The sequence below is a fragment of the Brassica oleracea genome, chromosome C3 (assembly GCF_000695525.1).
Source record: "Brassica oleracea var. oleracea cultivar TO1000 chromosome C3, BOL, whole genome shotgun sequence".
Taxonomy (NCBI): Eukaryota; Viridiplantae; Streptophyta; class Magnoliopsida; order Brassicales; family Brassicaceae; genus Brassica; species Brassica oleracea.
This window is the reverse complement of record NC_027750.1, coordinates 34,755,074-34,773,371: the sequence shown is the minus strand read 5'-3', so window position 1 is coordinate 34,773,371 and position 18,298 is coordinate 34,755,074. Positions and strand designations below refer to the sequence as shown.

At 32.6% G+C, this 18,298-nt stretch overlaps 3 protein-coding genes across 3 annotated transcripts; 2 read left to right on the top strand and 1 right to left on the bottom strand.

Annotated features, from left to right (window-relative positions):
* Positions 1-9,128: 9,128 nt before the first annotated feature.
* On the bottom strand, positions 9,129-9,699 carry LOC106330464 (putative B3 domain-containing protein At3g24850). The gene is given in 4 exon segments (XM_013768922.1): positions 9,129-9,291; positions 9,293-9,378; positions 9,380-9,533; positions 9,671-9,699. Coding segments are annotated over 4 exon segments (432 nt in total).
* A 2,029-nt stretch (positions 9,700-11,728) lies between these two features.
* LOC106335402 (pentatricopeptide repeat-containing protein At2g18940, chloroplastic) lies at positions 11,729-14,405 on the top strand. The gene has a single exon (XM_013773919.1). The coding sequence runs from the start codon at positions 11,851-11,853 to the stop codon at positions 14,305-14,307; it is 2,457 nt and encodes an 818-aa protein (XP_013629373.1). The 5' UTR covers positions 11,729-11,850; the 3' UTR covers positions 14,308-14,405.
* A 229-nt stretch (positions 14,406-14,634) lies between these two features.
* LOC106332563 lies at positions 14,635-15,732 on the top strand. Its single transcript, XM_013771036.1, has 3 exons — positions 14,635-15,065; positions 15,223-15,320; positions 15,530-15,732. Exons 1-3 carry the CDS (start codon positions 14,819-14,821, stop codon positions 15,581-15,583), a joined length of 399 nt encoding a protein of 132 aa, XP_013626490.1. The 5' UTR covers positions 14,635-14,818; the 3' UTR covers positions 15,584-15,732.
* Positions 15,733-18,298: the final 2,566 nt, after the last annotated feature.

Sequence of the window (18,298 nt, the reverse complement as noted above, 5' to 3'; positions counted from 1 at the left end):
AAACGTCTCCTCCTTTTTATTCGACATTCAAACGACGGACTTCTCCACCGTTTTAGCTCGTGTGGACCCCGTGCTAGATTCTCTATTTTACCCATTTTGTTAATGTATTATTTCATTCTTTTTTTTTGGCACTCAAACCAAATTTGATTTGTTTTATTTGTTTCTTCTCTTTATTATTTGGTGTTCATCAATTGGTTCTTGATTTTTTATGGCATCCTTTCTCACCTGGACACGTGTTTTGGCTGTATAATTAGAATCAGATATTATCGTGTATTTCTTTGGTTAAGATTCAAGAATTTTAAAATTAATCACTTGTTTTGATTTCGGAATCCAATGGAAAAGTTAATATCATTGATACCTTAATGAATAACTAGATTTATTTATTAGATTAGATAACTGATTATAAATTAAAATTATAAAAAAAAATGTAAGATTAAAAAAACATTAAAAAACTAATATATATTGTGTTATTAATTTAAAAGAATATTTTTCAATTATGAAAATTTAAAAATTAAGAAAAACAGATGCATAATTAAATACTAATCAAGTAAATAAATAATTTTGTATAATCAATGAATATAGTGTATAAAAAGATTTTTAAATTATTTATAATACTTGAATGTTTCCAAAATTTGATGATTATAAATATATTATTAAAAACCCGTATATATAATTTAATGATTGGTAAAATATGAAGAGAAACAAAATTATTATCATGATGGTTTTTAAATTATGCATGTATTAATAATTAGCTGTAAAATTGATTACTTATGGGTCTTCATAAAATCACTAAATAATAATAGTTGGAGAAAATCTCCTAAATATTTTTTTCCACTTTAGTGTATTTTAGATAGCTCCAAAATTAAAGTGATTAAAATATGTTTCATTAAATGGGTAATAATGACAATTATATCATCGTTTAAAATTTTAGATAATCATAATATATCAAAATTATAAAACAAAATTAAAAATAACAAAGTCAAAAATATTTTTTTCAAAATTTCTTTTTCTAAAATATATATTTCCAATAAGTCCTTTTAAAACAATCCTAGGAAAACCTTCCTTAGCATGCAGGATATCTTTCTGAATTTGCAAAATTAATTTCCTGAATTGAGGAATGGTTTATAAATGTGTAATCTTGAATGTAAATTGTATGTATATTTAAGAAGTTCTTCCTAATTCTATATGATATCTTTCTAAATTTGATAAAATTTATTTTGATCATTTTGACCTTTAATAAAACTTAAAATAAGATTTATAATTTTCATTTATCTCTTTAATAAAACTTATTTTGATCATTTTGAATTTTTAAAACTAGTTTGGAAACAAAAACTTGATTCGGGTATATTTGAGCTCATTTCTCTAATAGTTGGTTACTTCAATATAATCATACAATTTAGTATTGAGTTATATCATAAAATAAAAAATTTCATGATTAATACTGTTATTATCTGTGGACATATATGATATGCGCACTCTCAACTGAAATCTATATTATTATTAGTGATTTTTCTTACTTGTCATTTTTTCCATGTTTTTAGGTTATTTTGCTTATTTGTAATGTTTAATTAATTTTAGAAGCTTATTGTCATATTCCATAATTTTAGATTAAATCATTACTTTTAATAAATAACTAGATTTTGATCCGCATTTTCAAAACGCGGATATTTTTTCCTTTGCGAGTCTCATACAAATGTGTCAGATATTTTTTAAGTTCAGTTATATATATATTATTGAACCTTCATGTTACATAAGTACAATAAGTTAAATTGTCATTATGTTCATAACAATGTTGACGTGAATACTTATCATAATATTCTCTACGTTTTAAACTTACAAATATTCATCGTAGTGTACATTACAAAAGATGACATGTTAAATAACATGATTGAATAAAATGAGAAGTACAAAAGAAAATGAAAAATAATCAAATCATCTGTGGATTGAAATGAAGAATCATTATATAGTTCATCAGCACATAAAAGATAAGAATCAGCAAACCAAAAATATATGTGTATATATATAAAATCTTTACATTCTAAAATAAAATAAAAATACTAAGTTGAAAGCATCAAAAAGTTAGCATCAGAAAATTCAGTGACTTCGTTTTTCTGCTGCGAATGTCATATATATAGTAGATCGGTAAACGTTTCTAAATGACCTAGCTTTACGATAAACTTTGAAATAAAATATTCTTAAATAAATTCTCTGAAAAATCTTATGCTTATAAAGTAAGACTGTTTTTGGAATATCTTGTTAGTAAAGAAAAAGAGAATATCTTGTGATTGGATTGCATCCAAATTTTGGTTCAAATATTTTATTATAAATATTTAAATATTGAATGCATGAAATTATAGTAATCATTTTTGCTGATGAATTTCACAAATTTTCAATGTGGGACGTTTACACTTTGTAAATATAATGATCTTAAATATATTTAATGTGTAAATAGATATAGGGATTTTTTGTATAAATTATTTCCTATAAACTCAAGAATATAAAATATTCTAAATCTTGTTAGGCCCCTAAAATTTTGCTTACCATAATTTATAGTAAGATTGTTTATTTGTAAGAGTATTAATAAGAAAATAAATAGCAAGAAAATATTAGTATTAATAAGAAAATAAATAGCAAGAAAATATTAAAATATTGTAGGTAATTAAATGTTCGCAAATATCCAAATTACCATTAATGAAAGACACAGTTTAGACTTTAGATAGAAAGGTAGGGGAAATTAGTGGAAAAATCCCGAAGTGTATCCTGCTTTAATAGTATATATTTTTTTGAATTGTTAGTTTCTAAACAATTTTAGTTATTATTTAATAAATATTTTTATCATACTCAGGAGAATTATTATTAACGAGTATTATCAAATTTTAGCAATAATTTTTATAGTTATGTTTATCTTATATTTACTTTAGTAATGCTAAATCGTTTGATGTTTTTATTTATTATTTTTTAAAAGGAAGCTTTCTTCTCTTTATGTCAATGAATCATCTTCAATAAAAAGTCCAAAGAATACAATCTTTTGTCCTTGTAAATTAAAAGAAAAATCAGTTTCACTAGACATATATAATTTATTATTTTTAGTTTATAAATTTTATTTAAATAGAAATATGTTTTTAATTATTGTATATTTTGTTAATAGGTAGTCACTATGAACTTCAATGAAGAGAAAATTGATATAAAATACAATTAAACTAATGTTTGTAGGAATTACCAAAACAAGGAAAAGTGTTCAATCATCTATACTATTATTTGATGAAGAGGGGTTTGATTCACATGCTTCACTAATAATTGGTAATTGTGGTTTAATTTGTAGATTTATCTTTTACGTTATTTTAAATTATTAATAAAACTTTATTAGGTTATTATGATGATGATACTCTTTACATGTGTGGTTTGATAATAGAATAAAGAAAATATTTTGCAAGTACCAAACCGTTATCTAAGTTGCGTTGTAATAAAAAAAAGTAAATTATATCTTCTAATTAATTTAATATTTAAAATTATTTAAATAATTAAAATATCATACTTGCCATGTTCTCAGTGATTTTAAGTTATTTTGATTATTTTTCATGTTTTATTAATTTTTAGAAGCTTATTCGTCATATTCCATGATTTTAGGTTGAGTCATTAATTTTTATAAATAAAATTTTGAATTGTTAGTTTTTATACAATTTTAGTGATTATTTAATAAATATTTTAATTATATTCAAGATAATTATTATTAACGAGTATTATCAAATTTGACCAATAATTTTATAGTTATGTTTATCTTATGTTTACTTTAGTGATATTAAATCGTTTAATGTTTTTATTTAATATTTTTAAAAAGAAGCTTTTTTTTATGTGAGTGAATCATCTTGTCTTTGTAAATTAAAAAAAAAAAAATTTAGTTTATAATTTTTTAGTTAAATAGAAATATGTTTTTAATTATTGTATATTTTGTTAACTAGGTAGTCACTATGAACTTTGATGAAGAGAAAATTCATATAAAATACAATTAAACTAATGTTAGGAATCACCGAAACAAGGAAAAATGTTCAATCATCTATACTATTATTTGATCAAAAGGGGTTTTATTTCATAATAATTTGTACAGTAGAACCTCTATAAATTAATACTCAATAAATTAATAATTTCTATAAATTAATAAATTTCGCCGGTCCCAACTTGGACCGGTTCAAAATTTGACACAAATCGATAAAATAATAAGATAATATTTTTTTAGAAAATTCTATGTAAATATAAGGTCCCATTAAAATTATAAATTAATAATTTATATGTATACATATTTATATAAGTAAGAACCTATTATTATATTGTTTGTTTTATATTCATAATGAAATTATTTATATATTTTCTTAACACTTAATATATTTTTGAGGAGATTTAGTAATACTATATCTAAAACCACATTTAAATTATGTGCAATATATATTATATATACAAAATAATATAATAAAATTAATATTAATGTCAAATTTTAAAAAATAAAAATTAATGCCTATAAACTAAAATCAAATATTTTTCTTATCTTATAATAAATATATCTTAAAGTAAAAAATCTAAATAAGAAAACTTTTATAAATTAATATCTCTATAAATTAATAAAATTTCAAAGTTCTAACATTATTAATTTATAGAGGTTTTACTGTAATTGTAGTTTAATTTGTAGATTTATCTTTTACGTTATTTGAAAGTATAAATAAAACTTTATTAGGTTATTATGATGATGATACTTTTTACATGTGTGGTTTGGTGATAGAATAAATAAAAGATTTTGCAACTACCAAACCATTATCTAAGTTGCGTTGTAATAAAAAAGTTAAATTATATCTTCTGATTAATTTAATATTTGAAATTATTTAAATAAGTGAGATTGCTTACTTGCCATGTTCTCAATAATTTTAATTTATTTTGATTATTTGTGATGTTTTATTAATTTTTAGAAGCTTATTCGTCATATTCCAAGATTTTAGGTTGATTCATTAATTTTAATAAATAAATTTTTGAATTGTTAGTTTTTAAAAAAATTTAGTGATTATTTAATAAATATTTTTCATTATATTCCGGAAAATTATTATTAACGAATATTAATAATTTTTAGCAATATTTTTATAGCTATGTTCATCTTATATTTACTTTAGTAATAGTAAATTGTTTAATGTTTTATTTATATTATTGTTAAAAGGAACCTTTCTTATCTTTTATGTCACGAAATCGTCTTACCAATCAAAAGCTATAAGTCCAAAGAATGCAATCTCAGACCGTTATAATTAAAAAAATCAGTTTTTACTAGACATATATAATTTAGGAGGAAATTTATTTTTATCATTTTTATGGTACCATTATTCATCTTTACCATCACTAAATAGATCTTTTCAAAAATATATTTTTATTAAATGGCAAAAGACTTTTATACATGTGTTCTCTCTATATATAATAATAATTATTTAAATAAATAAAATATATAAATTATAAAAAATATAAAAAAATTAATTTTTTTTTTATGTTTTTGAATTATACTTTTTCAAATTCGGACCTTTCTATAAATTTTTTTAAATTTTTTTAAAAAATATTTAAGTATTTATTTATATATTTATTAGAATCTCAAATTTCACATTCCAAAACCTCTACCCCAAACTTCAAATTTAAACCCTAAGTCTAGATTAGTTAACCGTAAGGGTATAAATGTCTTTTAACCCTTTATTAAAATGAACGTAAAAATAGTTAGCGTAAACATGAAAAGTGGTATTATAATTGTGGTATTTGTGGTAATTTTCCTATAATTTATGACTTTTAGTTTATAAAGTTGTAGTCAAATATAAGTATGTTTTAATTATTGTATATTTTGTTAATAGGTATCACGATAAACACCGATGAAGAGGAAATTTCATAGAAAATGCAATTAAACTAATGTTCGTAGGAATCATCGAAACAAAGAAAAATATTCAATCATCTTATACTATTATTCAATGAAGAGGGGTTTGATTTCATAGGCTTCATGATAATTGGTAATTATGGTTTAATTTTTGTAGATTTATCTTTTATGTTATTTTAAAGTATTAATAAAAATTTATTTGGTTATTATGATGAGAATATTTCTTACATGTGTGGTTTGGTGATAGAATAAATAAAATATTTTGTAAGTACCAAACCATTATCTAAATTGCTTTGTAATAAAAAAAGCTAAATTATATCTTCTGATTAATTTAATATTTGAAACTAATTAAATAATTTGGACTGAAATTAAAATTATGTTAAAATTTGAATTGGTTGGAACTTTGTGTTTTTGAGAATTTAGTTTGAAACTTTGTGTTTTTGAGAATTTAGTTTGAAACTTCAGGTTGGTCATATGAAGCTTTCTGGGTTTTATCCTGCTGTGTATTCCTAATTGGGTGTAAATATTAATAGATCTTGGTTATTACACTGACCCGTAGAAGAAAAAACATTTACTTGGGAAAGAACCACTTCTGTTACAGCCTTGTTCATTTTCATGCTCAACCAATCTCCAACGTATAAGAGCATCAACATCCCAAGGTCTTTAGAGAGTTTTTTTGACAAAATGTAGGCCACAATGACGCGTGGATCCCACAAAAAAATTAAAAACCACTTTCAGAAATCACCAAATAAGAATCGGTAATTGGGGGGTTTGGCACTGTTTGCGGGCTCCACCGACACGTAACGACCTGCGATTGGTTTATTTTTAATTTTTTTTTTTTAAGAAAACAAAAAAAAAAACCTAAGAATCGTTTATGCGATAATCATGTTCTAATACTCCGAGCGTGGTGTAACTTCTTCTCACTGTCCTTGGCTCGATTTCTCTGTTTCCACTCAGTGCAATGAGAAAGAAGAAGGATGTTCCTGGTGAAATATATTATCGAGTTTCTGAATAATTTCTTCATTTTTTTTCTTCTGTTTTTTTTTTTCAGTTTCTTTGACGTTAGCTAGGGATTAATACATGCAGCTCTAAGACCATGATTAATCTGGGGTTCTTAGAGTGAGGTTCTTAGCGGAAGTTAAAAAACTGTTTTTCAACTTTTAATTAAAAAAGCTAAGAGCATGCGCAACGGAAATCCTTAAATGGAAGTCTTTAGAGAAAAAATAATTAAATAATCAGTGGACCCCACCAAAAGCTAAGGATTCAACCCTTAAAATTCTTAAATAAGGACTCTTTCTTAGTGAATCCTTGCACTATTTGCGGGTCCCCACAACTACGTGGCGGCCCGTGAATGGTCATCTTTTTTTTTTTTTTAAATCCAAAATATCCAGGATTAATCCGAAATGCCCTTGTCGCTAAGGACTCCAATGAGTCTCACCGTTGCACATGCTCTAAGAACCGGTTCTTAAAGTCCTTATTTAAGAACCGGTTCTTAGCTCTATTAGTTAAAAATTAAGAAACAATTTCTTAACTTCCGCTAAAAACCTCATCCTAAGAACCTCAGGTTAATCATGCTAAGGTTTCTAAAGGCATCATACCATGGTATCTTTTTTGGCTTATGGAGAGAGCCGGCTCAACATTTATTTAGCTCATGGGAAAAACAACGTTTTAAAGCTTTTAAAATTTCTGTTTATTTAAAATTTAATTATATTTAAATTTTTTTATCATCAATATCTTTATAAAATTTATGATGAAAATAAATTGTGTAATTTAAAATATTTTGGGTGCCCTTTTCAACCAAATTTAATGAATATTTAAAATTTTATATCTAAAAATATGTAAATATATATAAAAATATTAGGCCCATTAGAAACGGTGTGACACGGATTTGGACGGTCGCACCGTTTATCCCCCGGTACTGCTTATGGGTTCATAGAGTACTTCCATGTTACCTGGGAGAAAGAAGTCAGTGAATGCTAAATTACCTCCCCCAAGATCAATAGGAGAGAGCCTTCTACCAGCCAGTTTTTCAAAAGCTACGAGCGAGCCAATAGAAGTTCACGAAGATGGTTCAAATGTACCTATGGTTAGTATAGATCAATTCAGGTCTAATGATTCATCTCCTAAACCGACATTTTTTCAAGACAACTCTGCTACAATTGGTTCTATCCTTACTACACATGTGGAAATGAGTAACGCTCTAGAAAAAATGAATGATGCTCAAGAGGAAATGAGGTCAACTACAAGAGAAGCAGCTACTCTTCAAGAAGATCTTTCACTAGTTAAAGAGGTGCCTCTTTCACAGTCTAAGCAAACTTTTTCACCATTAGTAGAGAATTCCTCTACTCCGGTTAGCGAAAAGATTATGGAGGAAACTCCATCCACAATGGTCATCACCGTGGTGAATAACTCAGAAGATGACGCTTTAATTGATCCACATCTTCCTATATTTGACCGTTCGCAAGAGTGTGAGCCCACAACTCACCTGAACACAACTAGGAGAGGGAGATCGATTAAACCAACTCAAAAAGTATAGGAAATGGGATGGACACTTGTCAAGGGAAGAGGAAAGCATATCTCGACAGGTCGAGGTAACCGCAAATCCTAAGACGTGTGTTGACTTTATTTCATTATCTAGCTTAATGTGGTTAAGCTTTTCTTGGATTGCAAATGTTGTAATACTCTATGGTTTCCATCAAACTTGTAACAAACTATATAGCCTAAACGCAATATCAGTTACCTTTATTTTAATGCATCAAATTAGTTCAAAAAAAAAAAGATCAATATGAGAGCACAATTCCAGAACTCAAACGTGAAGAGGAGCAAAAGTTTGCACAACGATCAGCAACAAGGAGAAGAAGAAAATGACGCAATCAAGAAGGAGCCTATATCAGGAACAAGCGTGAAGTGAAACAAAAGTTTGCATCAAATTTGAGAAAACCAACCAAAACATTCTTTAAAGGAGTGAATGCAGCAAAGAGGGAAATAATTGGTAGAACTGCAGAAGCAAAGATTTAAGGGCAGAAGACTGTTTAATTAAACCGAGTTAAATGAAACTATCAATAGACTGAAACTTTTAAGGAAAGACGTATTCGTTTCAGAACATTCATCAATTCATAGTAAAAATTACTTGAGATAAACCCAACAAGGTGTTGTAAGATCAAACGTACTGTACCAAAAACCAAATCTTGATAATTACAATTCTGAGAAGGCACTGGATACAAACCTCAAGTAAAAGAAGTTATCTCAGAGGAACAAGGGCAAAAGAGAGAACTCCTCGGCACCTGAAAGACCAAAGACTAATGTTGTCTCCATCTTTCCAACCACAAACCGAAGCGTAATTCCAAGAACCGTGCATCTCCCATCTCTTGAGAAACACACCCCACTTTTTAATGCCTTGATCAACCCAAACCCATATTTTCTCTGTTGCTGATGTCTTCCTCGATGATTCTCGACTCAGCAGGCGTCAAGAAGTCGTTTCGAATCAGTTTTGTTGAAAGGGATCGAGAGACGGCTCTGGCTTGGTTTGACATCTGTTTCAAACAGAGACTTCTCGAAGATTAGCATCGGGTCTTGCGCTCCTTTCGTGTTTCTCATCAACTGGACCATACAATCCGGCGTGTCTGAGACCTTTGCTTTCTTGAAACTACGCAAAGTTGTGTTGTGTTTACACTAAATACTATCTGGTCTCTAGTTGCAATCAAATCCTACTACGATCGTCATCAAATATAGCTGTTGTTTAGTTTCCATTTTTCATTTTTCACTAGCTCACGTGCAAATTACCATATAGTCCCTGTTTCGGTAATTTCCATTTTTTTCCCAGCCTTGAAAATTCAAAAAAAAACATGACAGAACAATCCGAAAGTAAATTATTTAACTGTTGACGAAAGTTAAGGTTTTTGGCTTGGCAGAAGAGACGATTCGATCTGGTAGTACATTACTTCCTCACTTCCCACTCGAAAATAAGATTTTTTAGATTTTTTTCTTGTTCCACATTTTTTATATTGTTAAGGTATTTTTTTATACTTTTGAGGAACATTAATCGAGAATATTTGAATTGATTAAATTTCATTGGTGGAAAGTTATTGAAAAGTGTATAATAAAGTAAAAAATAAATTAAATTATAAAAATTTATTAAAATTTTAATAAACGTGCATACTCTAGAAAACCTTACTTTCGAAAATAGATGGAGTATTAAATACTATCTGGTCTCTAGTTGCAAGAGACGATGCAATAGTTGGAAGCTGTCCAGTTCCAAGTTCTAGTACATTATTAAATATTAAACTGGCTAATCAATAACACCAAGAACGAGGTTTTTTATTTAATACACAAGGCTGCAGATGCAGGAGACCAGCTCTCCACATTTTCTTCCAATGTGAAATGGCTAGGAAAGTCTGGAGTACCTCGCTGATTAAAGGGTACCCCTGATTAAACATTGTCCAAATCTTTGGAATTTACACTCATTTGAAGAAGCCTTTTGACGCTTTTAAGGGTGTTACCTAACTACCGCCGCTGGGAGTCTCAATTGATTTGTTTCCGTGGATCTGTTGGACTTTCTGGATGGCAAGAAACAAAGTTATATTCGATAACAGAGTACTCTCAGCGAATGTGATATTCTGTCAAGCTATTCGAAGCGCCAGAGAATGTCAACACGCTCTGACGCTCATGCATCCGTATCACCTCCTCACAAAGGTCGTATGTCCCAGAATGCACTGGTTATTGCCCCTGAATGTGTAATATGTTTCACAGATGCAGCATGGAACAGAAGTGTCAAACTTGGAGGATGCGGCTGGTTGTTCCAACGATCAAACGGCTCAACGTCAGGCAAGGATCATCTCTGGAAATGCAGGCCGCCTCCTCCCTCCTCCCTCCAAGCCGAGGCTTTATGATGAGTTGGTAATTATTGAACCGGCAATAAAACCGTACGTGGCTTGACAGATTATTATATTTATTTATTATTGTTGCATGATTAGCTATGGTCTCGTGCTCATGTCCTCTTTTCAAGGGGAGAGTAAGTCAGGATGTTCATGTTTCCCTTTACGTAATTTGCTTCCGTGACTGTTGGAACTTATGGTTATAGTTTCTTTATTTAAATGAGAAAAGCCAAAGAAAAAAGTCAGAGAAGAAAATTGAAGTAACTTGTGTTATGTTTTATTAGTTTGTTTTTCACAAACTCTCTTACCTCTCTTAGCTCTGAGGAGCTTCAATTGATATCAAATCAACTTGTGTTCAAAGGTATCAAAAGGAGCGATTGGATTCACTCCTAACACTTTAGCAATTCGATCAGCTCTGATCAATGCAAAATACTTCGGCATCTCAAAAATCTGTATAAAATCAGATAGTCAAGTGTTTGTCAAAGCGAGTAACTCAAAAGCTTTCTTCGGTTGAGATCTTTGGAATCGTCCGGGACACCGAGTCTCTATCATGTTTCTTTCTATCTCTGTCTTTTGTCTTTTGTCTTTATTTCAAGAAATCTGAACTCTGCAGCTGACTCGATAGCTGAAAGACTCTCTGTAATGGCTACTCTGTTTCTACCACGTAGTTGGTAGCTTGAATTAATTTATGTTGGTGTTAAAAAAGTCAATGGCGTCATGTATCAAACCGACCACACAAAACGGCCAGGCAGTTCAGCCGGGTAAACTGGTTAATCACCGGTTCCGGATCCTAAATGGTCTAATCAGCCGGTTTAATACCAGACCGGACTTTAGAAGTTCCATATTTGATATTTCCCGTTCCGTTAGTTTTGAATCCGAAATTGGGGATGAACCGGGTCGGGTTAAAATCTGATAAACGGGTTGGAACGAAAGGCCAATGAATCTTGTTTTCTCGATAGGGGACGAGTTTCTTACGGCCATTCAAACTTACAACCAAAGGAGCTAGCTCACTTTATCTATTCTTCCTTCTTCCTTCTTCCTTCTTCCTTCTTCCACCATTTAGCAATTATCGGATAACGTCCTTCCTCAATGGACGCCGCACTCTCCCCTCTCAAACCTCCATACCCTATTCAATCCAAGAGACCTCCACCACCTCAGTCCTCCAACCACTCCGTCAAATTCAGCTCCGCCACACTCCACTTACCTCCTCCTTCTCCTTCTCCTCCTTCCTTCCCTCTCGATTCCCTTCTCCACCACCTCGTCCACCTCTCTTCCTTTCCCCGACATGCCAACTCACCCGCCGCAGCTCGTTTCCCTTCTCTCGAGGTCAAATCGGCGAAACCCATCTCGAGTCCCGTTCTGGGTATCAACGGGTCTTTGAAGCTACTGTGTAAGAAGGAAACTGCGTTACTCAACTCCATTTTGGACCACCCTTTGTCTGAATTGAGCAGCTTCTTCGATTCCGCGAAGTCCGAGCTGATTAGGACCGATGTGTTCAGTCTCGTCAAGGCTCTGGACGATTCCGGGAACTGGGAGAGAGCGGTTTTGCTGTTCGAATGGCTAGTTTCGGCTTCGAATTCAGGAGATTTGAAGCTAGATCATTATGTTATAGAGATTGTAGTTAGGATCTTAGGTAGAGAGTCTCAGTACTCCGTTGCAGCTAAGCTGCTCGATAAAATTCCTCTGCAGGAATACACGTTAGATGTCCGCGCTTACACGACCATCCTCTACGCTTATTCGCGTACAGGGAAGTACGAAAGAGCGGTCAATCTCTTCGAGAGGATGAAAGAGATGGGCCCTTCGCCTACTCTGGTGACTTACAATGTGATCCTCGATGCTTTCGGGAGAATGGGAAGGTCTTGGGGGAAGATTGTACTAGTTTTAGACGTGATTAGAAGCAAAGGGATGAAGTTTGATGAGTTCACTTGCAGCACTGTGCTGTCCGCTTGTGCGAGAGAGGGTTTGTTAAGAGAGGCGAAAGAGTTTTTCGCCGAGATTAAGTCAAGCGGATACGAGCCTGGGACTGTGACTTACAACGCGCTGTTGCAAGTTTACGGTAAAGCGGGGGTTTACACGGAAGCGTTAAAGATTTTGAAAGAGATGGAGGAGAACGATTGTCCCGCGGATTCCGTGACGTACAATGAGCTTGTTGCGGCTTATGTTAGAGCTGGTTTCACCAAGGAAGCTGCCGGGGTCATCGAGATGATGACGGGGAAAGGTGTGATGCCGAACGCGATCACTTATACGACTGTGATAGATGCGTATGGGAAGTCGGGGAAGGAGGAGGAGGCTTTGAAGCTGTTTTACAGTATGAAGAGAGCTGGGTGTGTTCCGAACACTTGCACCTACAACGTGGTGCTTAGTATGCTGGGGAAGAAATCGAGATCTAACGAGATGGTGAAGATGTTATGCGACATGAAGTCTAACGGATGCTCTCCGAATAGGGTTACTTGGAACACGATGCTCGCTCTGTGTGGGAAAAAGGGTATGGATAAGTACGTGAACCGAGTGTTCCGCGAGATGAAGAGCTGCGGTTTCGAGCCTGATAGGGACACGTTCAATACGCTGATCAGCGCCTACGGGAGGTGTGGCTCGGAGGTCGATGCGTCGAAAATGTTCGGGGAGATGACGAGAGCAGGGTTCAACGCTTGCGTCACGACTTACAACGCGTTGCTTAACGCCTTGGCTAGACAAGGGGACTGGAGATCGGGAGAGGGCGTGATCTCCGACATGAAAAGCAAAGGTTTCAAACCGACGGAGACGTCTTACTCGTTGATGCTTCAGTGTTATGCCAAGGGAGGGAACGTGCTAGGGATAGAGAGGATCGAGAAGGAGATAGTCGAGGGGCAGATCTTCCCGAGCTGGATGCTTCTGAGAACTCTGCTTCTCGCAAACTTCAAATGCAGAGCGCTTGCTGGGATGGAGAGAGCCTTCGCGCTGTTTAAAAAGCACGGATACAAACCCGACATGGTGATTTTCAACTCGATGCTCTCCATCTTCACAAGGAACAACATGTACGACCAAGCGCACGAGATCCTGCAGTCCATCCGCGACCACGAGCTAAACCCCGATCTCGTGACCTACAACAGCCTCATGGACATGTACGTAAGACGTGGAGAGTGTTGGAAAGCCGAAGAAATCCTCAAGAGTCTAGAGAAATCGAAGCTAAGACCGGACCTCGTCTCTTACAACACGGTGATCAAGGGGTTCTGCAGGAAAGGGCTGATGCAAGAAGCGGTTAGGATGCTGTCTGAGATGACGGAGCGTGGGATCAGACCGTGTATCTTCACTTACAACACGTTTGTTTCGGGTTACACGGCGATGGGGATGTTTGGGGAGATAGAGGATGTGATCGAGTGTATGGCGAAGAATAAGTGCAGACCAAATGAGTTGACGTATAAAATGGTTGTGGATGGTTATTGCAGAGGAGGGAGGTATAGCGAAGCTATGGAGTTTGTATCAAAGATTAAAACTCTTGATGCTTACTTTGATGATCAGTCCATCCAACGGCTAGCCGTTCGAGTACGTGAGAATTTAGAATCCTAAATCAATTATATATTTGTTTGTTTTTTTTCTTTGTAGATTTGTGAGTTTTTGTATTAAAATTTACATTTTACTTGAAATAAAAATAAGCAACTTTGTTCATGAATGATGAAAGGAATATATACTATGTTTTTACGAATTTCACATTTCTATAAATTATTAAAGTATATTCTTTTTATTTTTAATAGATAATTAATCAAACTAATTAAAAACAGAACGTTACTGACTGAAAAGATCCTTGAACTTTTGGTTTAATCTGATTATCTGAGTATGAAAAGAAAAAACAAAAAGCATTCAGTTTTAAAAGAAAAAGACTTTTCTTATTGGTCTTTTGACTCTTTGGTAAGTGTGAGAACTGAAAAGTACATTTATACTGGAAGCACAGAGATAGAAAGAACCATCTTCACTTTCACTGTCTGCATCTTGCACAGCTAGCTAGTACAGCTTCTTCTTCTTCTTTCTCAGATTCTTGTCTGCACAATTTGCTTCCATCTTCTCTCAACCTCACCTCACGATGCCAATCAACAAAGACCCATCAACACCTCCGCCTGTCATCGGAAAGATCGGGCCTTACACTGTTTTCATGACTCCTCCGGCGACTCCAAAACCACCTGAATCTCCTGCCTCCGTGTCTCAGAAGGCTATCGTTCAACCGCCGGTTCTTCCTCCGCCGCAGCAGTTTAAATCGGTGGCTTCCTCCTCTGAACAAGACAGCTCAGTTTTGGGTTTCCTCAAAAACGCCGCCACAAAGGTTCAAAATGGTAAGGATCGCGACAAAAAAAGTTTCTTCATTTTCGGATCTTGAGGTCTGATTGATTGATCAATAAACTGATCTATAGATTATATATTTAGAAAGTAGAATTGAGGATTAAAAGAATTAAAACTTTGACATTCTTGTTTGTTTAATGGTTGCCACAGCACACTCAAGCGTGGATGATCATTTGGTGAGATGGTTTGGGTTAAACCAATCTAAGTACCAGTGGGCTTTGGACGAGTATTACCAAGGCAAAGGATCTGTAAGTGTTCTTTTTACCCTTTCATAGATTAGCGTTTGTTGTTTTCTTTGGATTCTTGTTATGTATAATAATGCAATTGGTAGTCAAACGTGTCTTTGATTGGTTTTGGGCTTACTCTACTTTAGTCATTGAATTATTGCATATGGTTACTCAAAAGCATATTGTGTGGTTAAGATTCATCTTTTATCTTCTTTTGCACATAAACGCAGGAAGTGAAGTGCGTGAAAGCAGAGGAAATGCCAGGGAAAGTACAAAGCGTATAAGCAACCATACGCTTGAGTCTTTATGAAAGTCCATCTTCGATCATTGAATTTATTTAACCTTGGAGATCTTTTTTGGTATATTTGAGAAGCTATTGTAGTTCTTCATTTGGTGTTGTGAGTTTACAATATATATATATATATATATATGATGTCTCAATTCAAAACAGTCTAGCAAGTAAGTATTTATATGATGTCTAAGTTGGAACCAAAACAAGGATCTTACATTGTCACCACTGGTTTATAGGAAAAAGCAATGCTAGGCAAAAAAATACTTGACCCGAATCTGACCATAAGAAAAACCGCTCAATCTGGATCTGAATCTGAATCCTACAGAAAAGTCGATCATGTCTTGATTCAGTGAGATTTAGGTTAGGTACTTGTATGGGTAATAAGTGATCTTACCTTGTTCAAAACGAAATATCGGAAGTTAACAAAATTCAATAACTTTCTTTTTACTGAAGTTTAAGTAATTCATATACTTCTGAGTGTTTTAGAAAGGTTAAAATAGTTATTATACCGGACTTATAAATTTTGGATACCCGATAAATCAATAACTATTTTAGTGGGGGTTATTGGTTGTAGTATTTTAATGAATTTAGGATTATTTCTTGGATTTAGAAATTTTTGATAAATACATAGATTTTAAAGTCAAATAAGTAGATTTCAGAATCAATGATATAGATTTCAAAATCAAAATAACTGGATTATCATAAATCAGCCAAATAGTTAATTGAGAGGAGGTAGAATTCTTCTCTCCACTGTGAATTTGCTGAATAGACCATTACTATCACGTAAACCTGCAGAAATACAATCTAAAAGTAGATTTATCAAAGTTTTATTTTCTTAAGGACTCCATTGAACATAAGAACCTTTTCCATGTTCTTGTGGTTATTGTTGTGATTCTTCCATTGATGCTCTTTTAGGGTTTTAAAGTGTTTGTTTCTTGTGTTAATTTTCTAATGCATAATCGAGATTATATATAACTATGATAGACCGACCACTACGATAGAAATAGAAAACTAGGAAAATGTAGAAATTGGACAATTGGAAAAATAGAAAACTTTCAAAAGTGTGATGAGTGCTCGATGTTTTTAAATGGAAAAGTTACAAGCACACTACCATTTAACAATATAATCATATCTTTGTGAGTTCTTGTTATAATTAACGTATGAAATACATATATACGAAACTTGGTGCCGAAAAGATATTAGGAAAACCAATAATACAGATTTGTCAAAATATCAAGGTTCAACTCAATATTTGCTCCTTTGTATTTTTAACTTAAAATCATTCATAAATTCATTCAAATCTAATTTTAAATCAAATCTTTAAACAAATTACTATTATTGAATAACACCTGATTTTAAAATCTACTTTAAAATCATAAAACCAATAACAATTGATTTGAATATAGATTTTAAAATCATATAACTAATAACAATGAATTTGAATATGGATTTTAAAATCACAGAACCAATAACACTAGATTTGACTTGTATTTATAAATCCATTAAAATATATGAACCAATAACACCCTCTTAGATACTTATGAATAGAAGTAGCTTAGTGGTTAAGGTTTAAAGGTTTCTACACTCAGGTTTGAGGTTCGAATCCCAGACTATGCAATTTCTTGCGAATCACAGGAAATCAAGGTTTCAAATACCGGAGATAGCGATTTATTAAACAATTATACAGACTACGGAAGAAAGGCTTACAAGGGATCTTCAACATGGTGTAAGTAAATCTGGTCAGGTGTGGATCTTCATAGGACGGCTCAGGTGATGCAGATAGGCGTAGGTCTTCGTAAGGCAGATAGTATTGTCGGTTGTCGAATCGTCTATGTAACATTTCTCATATCATAATTGTAATATCATAATAAATCAGCGTTAAAAAAAAGTGTTATGAACCAGATTGTGGATGGCTCATAACTAAGAAATTATGATTTGTAATCTTTCTATTTATCAATGACGGTGTAATCTCCTATATAAGGAACCTCTATGTTATGAATAAAGATAGACTTTTCCATTACTTTTATAACACGTTATCAGCACGAAACTCTAAATCCCTAAGCTAATACCCAAATCGAAAAACCCTAAAACCCTAATCCTAGCCGGCGATCCGACGAACCCGAAACCCCGATCACGTCTCTTGCTCCCGCATATGTTCCAGCTCGCGTCCCCGATCAGCTTCAGCCCAAGGCGTTCCTGATCCTAACTCAGACGTTCGCAACCCGAGAGCAGCTCCAGCACGCGACCACTTCCTCGTTCGCGATAGCATCAGACAGCTTGTGTCCCGTTCGTGTCCAGCTCGCGGCTCAACTCCTTTGGTGGTCCGATTCAACAATCATCTAAGGTTAAAAGGTAATTCAAAACTCAAAACCATAGGATAATAGATCAAAAATCCTAATTGAGTAAATCGAAACTCTAAAAGTTCGATACCCCAAACCCTAAATCATGTTCCTACATGATTAAAACCCCAAATCGGTTTTTACAAGTTAAAATCCGATAAACCCTAACCCTATATCTATAAACCCTAAATAATATAAGTATCAAAATTAATTATACTATAATTATCAAATCACATATTAAAACCCTAATCGAATATTTTGAAATCAAAACTGTTTTCGGTTTTGATCATTGAGGTTTTAAATCTGATTAAATCTGATGCTATGTTGCTAGAATTGTTTGACCGTTAAATTGATAGATTTATTTTCTC

Coding starts and splice junctions, on each gene's coding strand:
- LOC106335402 (XM_013773919.1), top strand. CDS start 11,851: ATGGACGCCGCACTCTCCCCTCTCAAACCTCCATACCCTATTCAATCC.
- LOC106332563 (XM_013771036.1), top strand. CDS start 14,819: ATGCCAATCAACAAAGACCCATCAACACCTCCGCCTGTCATCGGAAAG. Junction 15,066..15,222: donor CGCCACAAAGGTTCAAAATG/GTAAGGATCGCG, acceptor TGGTTGCCACAG/CACACTCAAGCGTGGATGAT. Junction 15,321..15,529: donor ATTACCAAGGCAAAGGATCT/GTAAGTGTTCTT, acceptor ACATAAACGCAG/GAAGTGAAGTGCGTGAAAGC.